The sequence below is a fragment of the Pleurodeles waltl genome, chromosome 5 (genome assembly GCF_031143425.1).
Source record: "Pleurodeles waltl isolate 20211129_DDA chromosome 5, aPleWal1.hap1.20221129, whole genome shotgun sequence".
In the NCBI taxonomy this organism is placed as follows: domain Eukaryota; kingdom Metazoa; phylum Chordata; class Amphibia; order Caudata; family Salamandridae; genus Pleurodeles; species Pleurodeles waltl.
In genome coordinates, this window is record NC_090444.1 from 84,208,921 (window position 1) to 84,223,582 (window position 14,662).

Sequence of the window (14,662 nt, forward strand, 5' to 3'; positions counted from 1 at the left end):
CTATTTTTCTCAGGAATAAACATTACTCTAGTGATGCATAAGAAACAAGTTACTTACCTTTGATAACGCTCTTTCTGGTAGATACTCAAACGAACCAAAGATTTCGCACTATGGAATATTCTCCAGACACAAGATGGTGTCTGGAAAGTTTTTACAGCCGTGTTTCTGCGTGCTGCGAGGTGGTGTTGTGCAGCTCTGCGATGACCTCGTTCTTCCCTGGAAGTGATGGAGCGAAGCTGTGTATGTGCACCAACCCTGAGTGTCAATGTCACTTTCTTGCTAGACTTTTTCCGCATCTGAGTATGAACAATTAAAGGTACCAAAATCTCTAATTTGGGACCCTTATACACAGGGAAATTGGAGTCCACTCTACAGAACGGGGAAGTGGGAGGACGGCGAGGAATCTGTGGTTAGATACAGTATCCCCAAGAAAGAGCATTAACAATAGTTCTCACTGTTGGTCTGTGGAGCAGAATCAGACCAAAAAGTGTTGCAGGACAGATGGGTGAAATGCTCTTCCCATTGGACCTAGCTGTCAAGGCAATTGTGCTTTGTGAATGTGTTAAATGAGGCCCACATCGCGGCCTGACAGATGTCAAGAACAGGCAATTTGCGAGCCAATGCAGTGGAAACAACCCGGGTGGAATGAACCTTCAGTTCTTCCGTAGGTTGTTTCTTGGCCAGTGCATGGCAGATCTTAATGCAGAGGACTATTCACCTTGACAAAGTACTTTTCTGCACCATTATACCTTTCTTTGCCTTGAGAACTCCACAAAAAGCTCATCATCCACCCAAGTGTGTTTGGTGCAATCAATGTAAAAGCTTACATCAACTCTATCTGTGAAAGTATAAGGGCACTGGCCTCGGGTAAGTTCATGTCTAAACTGTAATCATCCTACTGTAGGGGTAAATCATCCCCTTTAGGTGGTGCCAAAGTCTGGTCAGAATCAAAACCAAAATGAAGATGGAGCCTCTAAGGAGGGCTGTAGTGGGAGTGTAGAATCTGGGACAGAGTGTACTGAAACCAAGGTGCTCTACGGTGGAGACAGAGCATGACCTCAGTCGGAGCAGGGACCAATTTGGCTTGGAGGCAGGTATCATAGTCATAACCAATGTTCCCTGTAAGGTGCGCGCGTACCCTTCCTCCCCCCACCGCACAGGCCCCTTTGTCAAGCGTGCATGTTTTTGCAACGTCACGTCACTGCCTGCATCATGGGGGAGAGAGAGGATATCAGCGCTGCATTTGCAAAATTGAAACAGTGCGAAAACAGGGTCACTTTTTGCGGCAGAGCAGGCCGAAAAATGACAGTGCAGCCACCCGAGGACAGATCACTGCACAAAGGGAGCACCTGATTAAAGCAGGTACGTGTATTTAGAGGGCCTAGGGTGGGTGGGCGACCGAGAAGGAGAGGGCGCGGAGAGCAAGGAAGGGCGCGCGGAGGACGGTGCAGTTGTGAGAGATCGGATGGGAAAGAGAGCGACTGTAGATGGAAGGGGGTGGAGAAGAGAAGGGGCATCGGAAGGCCCCAGCGAGTGAGGATCTTTAGGGGCACAGGAGGAGGAAACGGTAGGGATGGTGAGACGAGACGATGAGAACACAGAGCGACCGACAGACACTGAGTGACGGCCGCACACCTACGCCAACTCTGAGCCCAACAGATATCCCAAGCAGGAGTAACAATGTACGGGCATCGCAGGTGCCCCATTGTATGTACTTGGCCCAAATCCACCGCTTTAAACCATGTCCCGTGTGACAGTGCTGGAGAACTCGTGCGTGCGTGCTGCCAGTATAATACAAGGGACCGACAAAGGAGTCTACCACTCAGTGTGAGTGGATGAGGGCGGGGCGTGTGCAGCACTGAGAACAGGTGCGTAAAGCACTGGAAGGAAGTACTGCACCAAGAGCAAACACACTGAGTGAGAAGAGATGCAAGACTGAGAGCAACAGCACACGCAGAACTGGACTGGACCAGCTACAGCACCAAGAGCGTGTACATCACTAAGAATCGGTGCACGACTGCAGCCCAGAGACACCTTACAGCAGCACACAGGCCAACTGCAGAACCCACAGAGTGCAGGCCCAAGAACATGAACAGCAACTACAGCACCAGAAACTAATGTAGATCAGATAACGTTTACAACTCCAGACCCAAGAGCTGTCGGGAGAACACGTTCAAGACAGCGAAAGAGGGCAGTGGCAAGAACAACTACTGCGCTGTGAAGGTTCGCGGCACGGATAACCAGTAGAGAACTAAAACCCATCATGCACCTGATGCAGTGCAGCACAGAGCAGAAATACAGTACAGAGGAAAAGTGTCTTGCGAAAATAAGAGCAGGGCCCGAAACAAGAGAGGTAGCGTAATATGTATAATCACGCAATACAAATACCACATAGATATACACAGGTTCTCAAATTATAAATTAGTTTCTAGCTTGCCACTTCGGACTATTCTTCCCACTGTGTCATGTTCAATTGTCGTAAATTGTTTGGTGGGTGTGAGGTTGGATGGAAATAAAAAATAAAGACAGTGTGAAAAATACAATAAGATATTTAAAAGTGATAGAAAGCTAAGCAATTGTAGCCTCCTTTCATTCGTGCCTTTTCCATCAGAGAAGAAGAAGTGGGGAAATAATTTGACTGTAAGGCAGGGTGCTGAAAATTATTAATTCAGTTAAAACGCTGCAAAGCTTGAATTATAGGCGCTCTTGGAGTTGCACATCTCCCTAGCTGCAAACTCCTTACTTAGCAGCACTGGAACGGAAGGGACTGACATGGACATTGGGGCTGGACTGGGTGTGAAGACTGGTGTCAGCACAGGGTCGGTGAGGGGCCATACTGGGACAGATGACACCACTGGAAGACCCTGTGGCTCAATGGGGCGCAAGGAACTCCAGAGGAAGCTGGTAGCATCTTCAAAATCTGAAGCATGACCTCCATCTGCTTCATGGACTACAACCTTGTAATTATCATAGTGTTGTAGCCCCAGCATTGGATGCATGTCTACTGTAGTCCACTTGTGCTCACTCTAGCAGCGTTCTGTTTTCTCCCTTTGTGACGCTTTATTGTTTTTTCCCTTCCTCTGTCTGTCCCATTTGTGTCTTTTGCTCGCAGCAAATGCTTGAGGCAGAAGAATAAGCCCTGGCCCTAAAAAATAAGTGACTACTCAGCACCGGAAACAACAAGCACAAATTATGAAGGCATATAGCACTCAGATAGGTACACTCACATATTTGTTTTTGGCCATCTTATTGGTATTTATCCATATTTATTTTGTGTTTTGAGAATAAATGGAGTCATAAAATAGTATATTTCCATATATATTTAAGTGATACACATGTCCTCATACTTTGACGCCTGTCACATTTTAGCAAACTAAGCTTTACGATATAGCAACCCACAGGTCAAGGGCAAAATGAATAGTGTCTTTATATCATCATATCTCTAACTCCACCCAGTAGCCACGCCCCCTTGCTCAATTTAATTAGCACTACCGCTTCATGTAATTGTTCTGTGGAGGATGGACTGCAGAAGTAGATTAATGTGAATTTAACCTTTTTATACTGGTTTCATGGGGGACAATTTGTTCAAAATGAAACCAGATATGTGTTTTTAACCTTCTACCGCCAACGCATATGGAATCTGGAAGCAATGTATAGCGAAATAGCATTAATTACTGCAGTGTTTTATATCACATTGTTGTGTCTCATCAATGCAAAAAATAGAAGGTGGTGTGTTATTGTGGGTATGTAACTGAAGGCAGTGTCACTCACGTCAGAGCTTTACGGATGTAGAAATTGAGTGGTCATGTTTCAACCAGATTCTTCCGCCTTAGTGATGAGAGCTCCCAGGGGTCTGGGTAGCTCTCCCCACTTTCAGCTGGGGGAGAAGGGGACTCATCTTTTTGCCTTCCTCCCTCCACTTTTTTGACGCTGTTTTTGCTGGGTTTAGAACTCTGCTCACAGTACCACTGCTAACCAGTGCTAAGGTTCATATGCTCTTTCCCTTAATCATGGTATCTTTGGTTCATTCCCAATTGGCATATTTTATTTACCTATAAGTCCCTAGTAAATTGCACAACATGTGCCCAGGGCCTGTAAATTAAAAAAGTAAAAGGCAGGACTCTGTTTGCGCCGAATTAGTGTGATTCTTTTTACGCTAATTTGTCGCAAACTGAACTCCACAGCACACTTTATTAAATCTTCTAACTTTGCAGTCAGAGCAGAAAAGTAACCATTAATCTCCAGGATAAAATAAGCAGCAAATTGTAAGACGACATAAGCTGGCACTGGACTTCTGTCGTTGAACCCACAGCAAATGTGACAAGACAACAAGACTTAAAGGCACCTTCATTGCTCATTCACTGTCTGAATGAAGAGAACACGTTTTTTTTTGTCCGCTTGCCAGAACGAGCCAGTAGGCCAAAAAATGGCTCACCCATATAAATCCAATTAGTCATAGCCAGTGGCCGAGCAGATAACTTGAGGCCTGTAAAGGCTGCATCATCGAAGGTCTAACGTGTGATGTGGGTTTTCAAACGGATGATAATATGGAACCAGAGTTCATCTAAACTGAAAGGCCAGGTAACTACTCAATTGCTCTGGAACTGTCATGCATAATGTTTTTGTAACTCCTATAACATATGCTAAATATCTTCTTTCCAATTACAGCCGGTCAAGATTAGGATTTGAACAGCCAGGCATGAGTACCAAGGAAGATCAGGTAATTCTGTAGACGTTCCAGGTGGGATTAAGGGTCTATACATAAATCATGTTCATGATCCACATCTTTGCTTCTATTACAGGTTTGTCGGACTGAGCAAGTTATAGATTTGAATGGACTGACATGTGTAGAAGCACAAGGACCAGTTAATTATTTGGTAGGTACCCCATCTGGGTCATCTGGCACATTATAATATGACCACATGTTGTAACCAACTGTTAACCATCTTTTCTTTTGCTGCAGGCATCTCAGACAGTACTGGTCATAGATGAGGATGGCAGACTGGAGTAGCAGCTAGTTTTTCTTATGGTGCAACTTAGACATTGAAACCTTCAGGTGCTCTAATCATTTTTTGCTCTTGTACAGGCATCTTAGACCCTGCTACACAAATGTGAACAGGCACGCGTGAGTAGAAGCAGAAAGACAAGGTAATAATGCAACAGATTTTCAATGTGGTGCACCTAGTACAGTGGAATATGACAACCTACTTGAACCACCATATCCACCTTTTCTTCTGTTGCAGGCATCTCCGACAGCACTACTCATATCTTACAAAAAGGCGCACGTGAGTAAAAGCAGAAAGACAAGGTAATTATTTGGTAGATTTCACTTTTGATGCACCTAATACATTATAAAATGACAACATTCTTCAACCCTTTTTTTGTTCCTTTGCAGGCTTCTTAGACAGTGCTAACATTGGTTAGAAAAGGCAGACGTGACTACAAGCAGAAAGACCAGGTAATTATTTAGTAGTTTTTCCTTGTAGTACATATGAAACACTTGAACACAGGCATGTGCTGTATCCATTTTTTTCCTTCTATTACAGGCATCTTAGACAGTGTTACATCTACAGGCAGGTGTGAGATCAAACAGAAAGGCCCAGATAATTACTTGCTACATTCCCCAAGAGATAGCTCAGTCTTGTCTGGTAGATTGCCTTCAATAGCATAAAAAACAACTTTAAATAATATTCCTCACTTTAAATAATGTCTCTCTTTTTTTTGCAGGCTTTGCGTCACAGTAGGCTCAGACTGATTGCCACCAAAATGTTCAAGCACAAAGCTGTGACTTCTGCAGGGAGCAGTGCTTCACCACAAAGGAAGAAATGCTGTCTTGTGTTCAAAGAAGAATGGCTGAAAGAAATTGTGGAGACTGAGACACAGAAGTCCCGGAAAAAGGTTTGCGTACAACTGGGGGAGCTATTTCTATACAATCCAGAAGTAGGCCTGATTTGCAAAGTATGTGCAGAAGCAAAGATTGTAGGGGACTTTTCTACTGGGAAGAAATGGAGTGATGGCTGGAAGCTGGACTACTTGAAACGCCATCTATATAGCAAAGTTCATGAATTTGCTTTGGTGACACTGAGAAATAAAAGTGTTGCTGGCAGGCTGGGTTTTGGAGTGTGCACCATGCTGACGGAAACCGCCAGTGCAAACAGACTAGAAGTGGTTGAACGGCAAAGATCCCTGCCTGAGGAGATAAAGATTCTCATCAATGATGTGTTGCTAGCAGTCAAAATGAACACGTCAATGTTATCTGTTCAAGACATCCCTGACCACGTCGCATTGTATGTGAAGATACCAGACAGCTGGAGGAACAAGAACTATGCCTTTGAGTTTTTGGAAGCCATCAACAGCGTGATACGCTCTGACTTCATGGCAGAACTTCGCAGTGCTCGGTATCACACATCGATAATTGATGAGAGCACAGATATTTCAGTTACAAAAATGCTCATCCTCTACTTCAAGTTCCGATCTGTAACATCAACAGAGAACAAAACAGTGTTTGGGGAAATTGTAACTCTGAGTGCATGCAATGCGGAGGCTATCACTATAGCTGTAAAAGACTTCTACACTGGCAATAAACTGATATTATGAAAATGGTCATGTTCACATCAGATGGTGCGTCAGTGAAGCTGGGAAAGAACAATGGTGTTGCTACCCGCCTCAAACAATCCATTCCTCATCTAGTTGAGCAGCACTGTGTTGCGCACAGAGAAGATTTGGGAGTTGATGATGTATGGAAAAAAATGCTGATGATCAGGGAAATGGAAACATTACTGAGGACTGTGTACACTGTGTTCTCCCGCTCATCTTTAAGGAAGTCCAAGCTGGTTGAAATTGCTTTGGTCACTGAATATGAAGCGGTCTCCTTTCGGCCACTCAATGAGGTGCAGTGGCTTTCAAGGCATTTTGCTGTTGGTGCACTCTTGCGTAATTATGAGGTTGCTCTCCAACACTTTGATCATGAAAGAGTTGAGGAGAATGAACCAATTGCTAAATATTGCTACAAAAAACTATCTGACTCAAACTACCACATTTCCTTTGCCGCACTAAATTACATTCTGGGTGAACTTGCATCTGTGTGCAAGTTGTTTCAGAAAAGCTCTTAGACCACTGTTGAAGCTGTACAGTATGCAAGAGCAAAATTCCCCAAATAAAGGAACATTACTTGGGTGACACTGTCTTTTGGAGCAACACAGTAAGAGATCTGATGGCTCTGTGCAGAGAGGACCGAGAGTATGATAGTGAGCCAATGTTATCTTTCATTAAACGTCTTTGTGAGCACATGGAAAGAAGGTTCCCAGAAGATGAATTGAAGGAATGCACAAGCTTTGATTTCCATACAGTAACAACACAATCACAGTTTGATTTTGGGACTGAGAATGTACAAAATCTTGTTGAAAAGCATAAGGTCTTGGTCCTAGGTGATTGTGACACCCCTAATGATGTTGTTCGGCAGTACAGAGATTATAAATATGTGGTGGTAGCGCATATAAAAAACGGATTGTTTAAGACCTTTCAAGACATGGTGAATTTCACTCTGCGGAATGCTTCACAGTATAGTGTTGTTGCTCAGCTTGTTGATGTATGTGCAACTTTCCAGGCCTCAAGTGCAGACTGCGAATGAGGATTCAGCCTCATAAATCAAGTTCAGATTAAGAAACAGACTAGAGGAGAGTCACCTAGATATGCTGATGAGGACAAAGGCTTACCTCTAAAATGGGAAAGTTGACTTAGACCAAGTTTATCAGCACTGGAAGAATGGCTAAGACCGGCGAGAAAAACAAACATGTCACACATCTATTGTTGGGACCTGACTTGTCTAAATTCTGATGCGGCTCCTCCTACAGTCCATGTGTGGGTGGGGTAGGAACATTTCTCAGCCTGTATCTTGGCAGGGGCATCATGGCATTTCTCAGCAGTGTGTTCATCAAATTGTAAATGTTAACTAATTGTACAACTGGCTGTATTTGATCTGCAGGGCCCTCTGCAGCACTCCGAGAGTATTCATTAAAGTTTCATAATGGTTCAACCTCCTGATTTCTGTATTCTCTAACTGGCACTTAACAGGTCATGTCCTTGGGGTGTGCAACCAGGTCACAAAACTGCCTAATGCCCTATTGCATGGAGCAATGTTTATACAAATATCCCTTTTTTGCTTTAGTGGTATGGAGAGGTTAATGCTGTTGTGACGGAAATGAGAAGTGCACCCCCAATGTTAGCAGAGAAGTGCTCACTTCCATGGTCCTTTAAGGCATCTCTCAAATAAGAGATCAACGAAGTGAACCAAAAGTGGAAATAACATTTCCTTACTGTGCTCTCACCGCCGCAGCTTGTGCTTTAGAGGGGTCCGAGTGCCAGGTATTCCACTAGAGGGCGCAATCATGATTAGAAGAGGTGCTATGACCCACAATGTTGGAGCTTTTGCCACAGCAAGTTCATGTCGACTGCGGAAACAGAACACAAGAAGGCAAGTGTGCCCAGCCACAGTGTGCCAAGCAGACACACCGCGACAAGCCCTGTTTTTCACCTAGTAGTTGTATTAGCGGGAGTGGCCCCCACATTCAGGTGGGCCAGTTACCCCTTCACAAACACCTTCCCGACCACAAATCAATTAACCAACAAACTACTTGACACCTTTGTGCATCTACTACCTTGTACTTCCAAGTGGATCAAACAGTACCCAGTGATAGATATAACCTGACGTAAGGAAAATAACATGGCTGCCCATCACCAAGTGTAGGATTCTAAGGTTAGGTTGGAGAATGCAACAGGTTAAAAAAAGAAAAGCCCAGTGATCTTAAGATGGTTACTAACAGGTCATAGGCGTATTCTAAATCTAGCCCCTTAATGGCATTCACCGTTCCCTTGTCTCCTTCTCTCCTTCCAGATCAGTGGGTGGAAGTCAACTTGAGAAGCTTTTGGCAAAATGTGGAGAACTCTAAGAGTGCTTCCATCCCCCCCATTAAGTGCCCACCGCGATTACTACTTTTTGACTGGACTGCAGCAGTACCAGTAACCCGAAGAACAGCAGGAAGATAACATTCCTACACAAAGCGAGTAGAAATAGAAGCCAACATTGTTTTTTTCTGAAATTTCACTTCCTGAAGAAAAATCTGACTTTGTCAAAGTCTGAAATGGGACGAAATGGCCCATTTCAGGATTTTGACAACAGATGTTTCTATGGCAAAATGCAGGCTTACCATCGTACACCAGTGAATGAGCTACAGGCAATAATATTCAAGTTGGATGGTTTCTGTTAGTAAATGGTTTCTAATAGCGATAACTGGACAGTCAGATTGCAGTGGACATGGGCTGAACTGTTTCTCAGTTCTGGCTCTGCATGCATTATTCATTCAATTCAGCCACATCACAAGCACAACTTTTTGTTCAATCACTCATTGTGTTTCTAAGTGGCAACTATGAAAATGCCTTACTTTTGCCCATAATAACTCTCGTAGAATTGTTCTTTCCACGGTTCCACTTTCTTTTCCTTCTCAATTTCCTGGCGTATCCTTAGCTGCATCTCTGGAGTGAACTCACCTGCAGGATAGATGAGGAAAAATAATTAGAAATGATGAAAAGCTGACAGGGCTCTGTGATGTGATGAGTCACTGAGACAAGCTGCGTAACCAAGGACCACTCTATACACTACCTATTCAAATACAGCTAGGACAGTGTCGCAAATCTGCCTTTTTTTTGCTTGCTCATCCCAGATTTTACATGGTCATCCCTGATTTTACATCTTTTTCTGGACCCGATATTTGCTCACTTTAGAACTCTTCGCCTACTAAATAGTAGTAAACTGCTTGTAATTCCCTACTGCAACATGTGCTGTACAATGGAACTCTCTAGTTGGCTTTCCCTAAAAGTCGACTGAAAATAGTGCATGGAAAGCTAAGTCTCATATGTGGGCTGTAGTGTGTATTTACACCATACACATATACAACAAAATATGTTTCTGTTCGGAGAACCACTGTGCTCTGGCTAGGCTAAGTAAGTAACAAATTTGTAAAGCGCACAAATACAAAAGTGTCTTGGCACTAGTTACCTCCAAGTAACAGAGGAGACAACAGCCTATTTAAAAGCATAACTGAAAAACCACGTTTTTAGCGACTTCCTGAAAGAGATAAGCCAGATCTAATGGGCAGGGATAGGGAATTCCAGAGTTTACATGCTAGAAAGGAAAAGCTTTCGCCTCCCCATCTGGTCTTCTTTGTTTTGGGGACGGCCACCAGTTTGATAGACATCTTAGTTCACGACGTGGAACATACCACTTAAATACCTTTTGAAAATAAAGAAAGCCAGTACTGTGCAAGGCTTTAAGAATGATGCAAAGATTAAGCTTTACTCTTTCAGAGCTGGGCAACCAAAGAAGGTCATGGATCTTATAGGGCTCAACTGAGGTACTTTCAGAACAAGATGGGCATCTGCATTTTGTAGTGATTGGGAACGTTTATTGATGCCCAGGTAGAGTACATTGCAATAATCTATCCTGGAAAGGGCAAGAGCCACTATCACCATTTTTTGCATCTCTTGGGAGATGTAAGGAAAGACCTTTTTTAACATTTCAATTAAATAGAAAAAGGAAGACATATGGAGTCTGTTTGGAGAAACCCAGCTGCTGATCAAACGGAACCCCCAGATTTTTGGCCTTCTGAACTGGGGAAGGAAGCGGGCCAAGATTGGCCGGCCACCAAGCATCGTTCCAAAACGAAGGATCATTTCCAAAGAGGATGACCTCTGTTTTATCTGAGTATAACTTTAGACAGTTTTCCTGTGTCCAAGATGAAATATGGCCCAAGCAGTTGTTAAAAGGTTTGGCAACAGCGCCAACATCAGAGGGAACTGCTAACGACTATTTGTGTATCAGCGGCGTAAGATATAACAGAGAAAGCGTATGACTGAATGAGTTTCATCAGGGGGGTAACAAATATTAAACAGCGTTGGAGGCTACAGTTTATGTACACTGCGGGAAACTGCCTTTGCATTGTAGGAAAAACGTATTTCTATACATTCACAAGTCAATCCTAAAGTGTGCTTTGTAGGCCCAGAGGGGAGGGTGTTAATATTTAGAAATAGGGCACACTATGTAATGAGGTTAGTGTGCCTTCACAGTGGAATAAAACCCCCAAAGCTCTTTAGGATAGGCCTTGACTGTTTAGGCCTAGGAGGGATTAGAATGTTTATTTTCCACCTCAGTTTAGGAAAGGGTTAGACAAATCCTTATTCCAGCTTAGTTTTTAACATCTGACTTAATGGTGAAGTCTGATATTTGATAACTTAAGAAAAGTAACTTTGTAAAAATGTACTTTAGCCTGCCTGAACCAGAGCTGGCTTAAAACAAGTTTTGCTACTCATCACACCTCCAAAGCTGGAACGCACATCATTGACTGGGAGACTCAATACTCTTGGCTCAGAGGACACTAGCTGACCTCGGAGCCCAGGTAGGGTTAAAGAGGTGTCAACTGCTAACGACTTAGCAGGGAATAGCTATCTGGGAGGAGAGAGAAACAGTTGGCAGAACAGAAGTCAGCTTTAGCACTACCTCTTTTGACTTGGATACACCAACGAATGATTCGTCTCTTCATCCACAAGGCCCTCAGACAGTTAGACTCCAGCCACATGCGGAGGGTACATGAGTTTTGACCCTGACAGGTGGGGCAGTGGCCCAGAAGCTGAGAGACAGCTGGATATTTCCATCTTGAAACAGGGGCTCAAGGATAATTTTACATTAATTAAAACAGGAAGTGTTGCAAAAGGAGGTAGAGAATATGCCAAAATTAGTATTGAGCTGTAGAATTTCTACTATCACTGGCTAGTGCAGAACAGCAACCTGGCAACTCTACCACCACCTCCTCAGATCTGGGAAGACTTCATGTGAAGAAGGCCCTCCTGGAAGAATCCTGACTTCTGAAGCCTGCTGGAAGAAGGGCTCACACGAGGACCGCTGAATCCTGCTGGCACCCAGGGACAGGAACCACTCCCAGTGGTCAAGTGGTGGGCCTCCTGTCTACTTTCTTCATGGACACAAAAAGCATGACTCCTGACTCCAGGAGGGTCCATCAGACTAAAGAGGGCCAGACTCTGTAGGAGACCTGGCTGGAGAAGACTGATATCAAAAGCCTGTCCCAAGGAGATCTAAGCTTCTGAACTGACAAGAACAAGCTGTCCCAGGAGTTGGGGACTAAAGGCCTGATTTATCTTTTGGTGGACGGGTTACTCAGTCACAATGGTGACCGATATCCCATCCACCATTATTTCCTATGGGATTTGGATTTCAGCGGACAGGATATCCATCACTGTGGTGATGTAGTAACCAGTCTGTCAACATCTTAATTAGGCCCTAAGTCTGAAGGTAAACCCATTGACCAGTACAACTCGTTTTGTGTATCCGACCTCCACTCCATCACTGCTGGCCTGAAATTGCACCTAGGTTACGGTACAATGTGACCTGTTGTTTTTCCATAGTGCTTGAGGTTTTCTGGTAGCTTTTGCCCTAAAACCTTAAATAGTTATACTAATGGGTTCCCCTAACCTATTTTGATGATCTTGGTATCTGTTTGTTTATTAAATTGTTTTCATTTTTCTAAATTGGTTTGAGAATTGTATTGTGTTGTGTTTTTGTTCAGTCTGAAATTGCTCTTACTGCTTGAACCCTGGGCACATTTCTCTGGGGATTCCCTGCCTACTAGAAGCTGAACGGAGATTCTCTCAGAACTGTGTTTATGACCCAATCAGAATGGGTTTGAGTTGGTATGGATGCCTCTGCCCCCACATTAATAACCACATTTCCAAGAGACAGTAAATACAATTTTCTGAAAATGTCTTTATGTAATTTACTTATAAACTCAAACAAATAGATAATAAGACACTTTCTTTTGGAAAATGGTCCTACGGTGGCCAACCAACTGTCTTCACAATAATGAATCCACTGGCATTTACCAAAAACCTGGGCCTGACTCAGTTCATGTCCCTTACAAAACATCTAGGCTTTAACTCAGATTTCGGAGTGGATACTACACTTATAATACATGAATGATTTTACTAATATTCAGCAATTTTGTTTCATAGAGAATATGACTATAGAGAGATGTTTTTTCAAGAAACACCACTTCGACTTCTTTCAGCATTTCTGAGATATTCAAAACACATCTTTGAAGGAACCTGTTTATAGAAGTAGTAATAATGGAAGCAATGGAAGCAATATCCTTTTACTTATTTTCAATGTTTTTTAGCTTTCTTGCAGAACAATCCAAAACTGTAACAATTAGCAGACACGTTTCGCAATTGTACACTGGCTCACCAGAGCTGCAACAGGTCAAACGTAGTAAACCTAGTTACTTCACTACAATATTTACATTGTTTTTTGTTAAGAAACAAAATACCAACATAAAAAAGGTTAAAGAAAATGCCACTTCTCACCTTCAGCGAGCCGCTCCTTCCAGCTCTGGGCTGCGGAGGTGAAGAATTCGTTTGTGAGTGCAGAACTGCTCAGCTTCATGAGCCCATCCGCACTAGCCTATGTGGGGCAAAATACACAAACACATGATGATCCTCCGGGCACTAGCCAAGCATGCTTTAAGATCTGTGTTTGCTTAGAGTTTTCATATATTTCCACAGTTCCTGAATTTTTTTAATCATTTCAATGTTTTTCTGATTAGCCATTTGAGATTCGACAAACGGTACAGAGATTACATGACAATTGTATGATGCGTGTAAACAGTCTCATCTCAGCATGCAAAGTCATTTTTCGCCATAACTATAGAGCCCTTGGCATCAGACTGCTGTGCGTCTCTGCAGGGACACATAATTCTGATGTGCATATGGATGTGATAAGGATACCCAAATAGGTACAGCAGGTTACATAATACAAATGACATAGTAAGCACCCGAGATGCAGTCAATGATTTTAAGTACTTATTAAAGATAAAGGATAAGGAGAAATTGTCAAATCTCTTTTTTGGATGCCCTGTCTGTAAACCAGGATTTGTAACCATATTTTATTTTCCCATTCCATTTTATCCCCTGGCAGATATCTAAAAATAAACCAGCAGATGATGATTAGCTTTAGTATTTATCGCCCAGTGCCACACCAATAACATGGTGCCACAAGTTGGTTCAGCTCTGATTAAAGAGAATCGGGATGCCTCTCTTAAATTGGACCACTGGCCCCCCACTCAGTCAAATCCTGGATTGAATGTATGCAGAAAATGTGAATCTAATTGTATCCTCTATGCTTTCCTACAACAGTTTTGGTATATTTAAGAGTAAATTAAACCAGGGTAATGCTATTCCAGATATACATTGTTAGACCAGCCAGCTCTTGCTGTGGTTTCCCTTTTTGATCCTGTGCTGAATTTCGTTTTTGATGGCTTTAAGTCTCTGGGCACTTTACCACTGCTGGCCAGTGCAAATGCTCTCTGTCTAAATTGTATTGGTAGTTGGTTTATTCATTATTGGCATATTTGATTTACTAGTAAGTCCCTAACTATAGTGTGCCAGGTGTGCCTAGGTCCTGTAAATGAAATGCTACTAGTGGGCCTGCAGCACTGATTGTGCCACCCACATGAGTAGCCCTGTAACCATGTTTCAGACCTGCCACTGCCAGTTCGACCTGGCAAGTACACCCACTTGATAGGCCAAAACCCTCCCTTTT

At 43.1% G+C, this 14,662-nt stretch overlaps 2 protein-coding genes across 6 annotated transcripts in view; one reads left to right on the forward strand and one right to left on the reverse strand.

The window, feature by feature from the left end:
- The window catches only part of LOC138295386 (uncharacterized), a 153,027-nt gene extending 145,003 nt beyond the window's left edge, over positions 1-8,024 (forward strand). The window contains exons 4-8 of one of the 4 annotated variants that reach the window (XM_069233650.1): positions 4,669-4,877; positions 4,964-5,148; positions 5,244-5,308; positions 5,396-5,458; positions 5,728-8,024. In XM_069233650.1, the coding sequence (XP_069089751.1) occupies positions 5,767-6,597 (831 nt within the window). In that variant the 5' untranslated portion in view covers positions 4,669-4,877; positions 4,964-5,148; positions 5,244-5,308; positions 5,396-5,458; positions 5,728-5,766 and the 3' untranslated portion in view covers positions 6,598-8,024. The other 3 variants (XM_069233651.1, XM_069233652.1, XM_069233653.1) reach the window with 3 other exon arrangements.
- The window catches only part of ASXL2 (ASXL transcriptional regulator 2), a 328,414-nt gene that overhangs the window by 17,787 nt on the left and 295,965 nt on the right, over positions 1-14,662 (reverse strand). For both annotated transcript variants that reach the window (XM_069233648.1, XM_069233649.1), the window contains 2 exons: positions 13,429-13,525; positions 9,441-9,546 (listed from right to left, as the gene is read on the reverse strand). In XM_069233648.1, the coding sequence (XP_069089749.1) occupies positions 9,441-9,546; positions 13,429-13,525 (203 nt within the window). The remainder of the gene's footprint in view (positions 1-9,440; positions 9,547-13,428; positions 13,526-14,662) is intronic.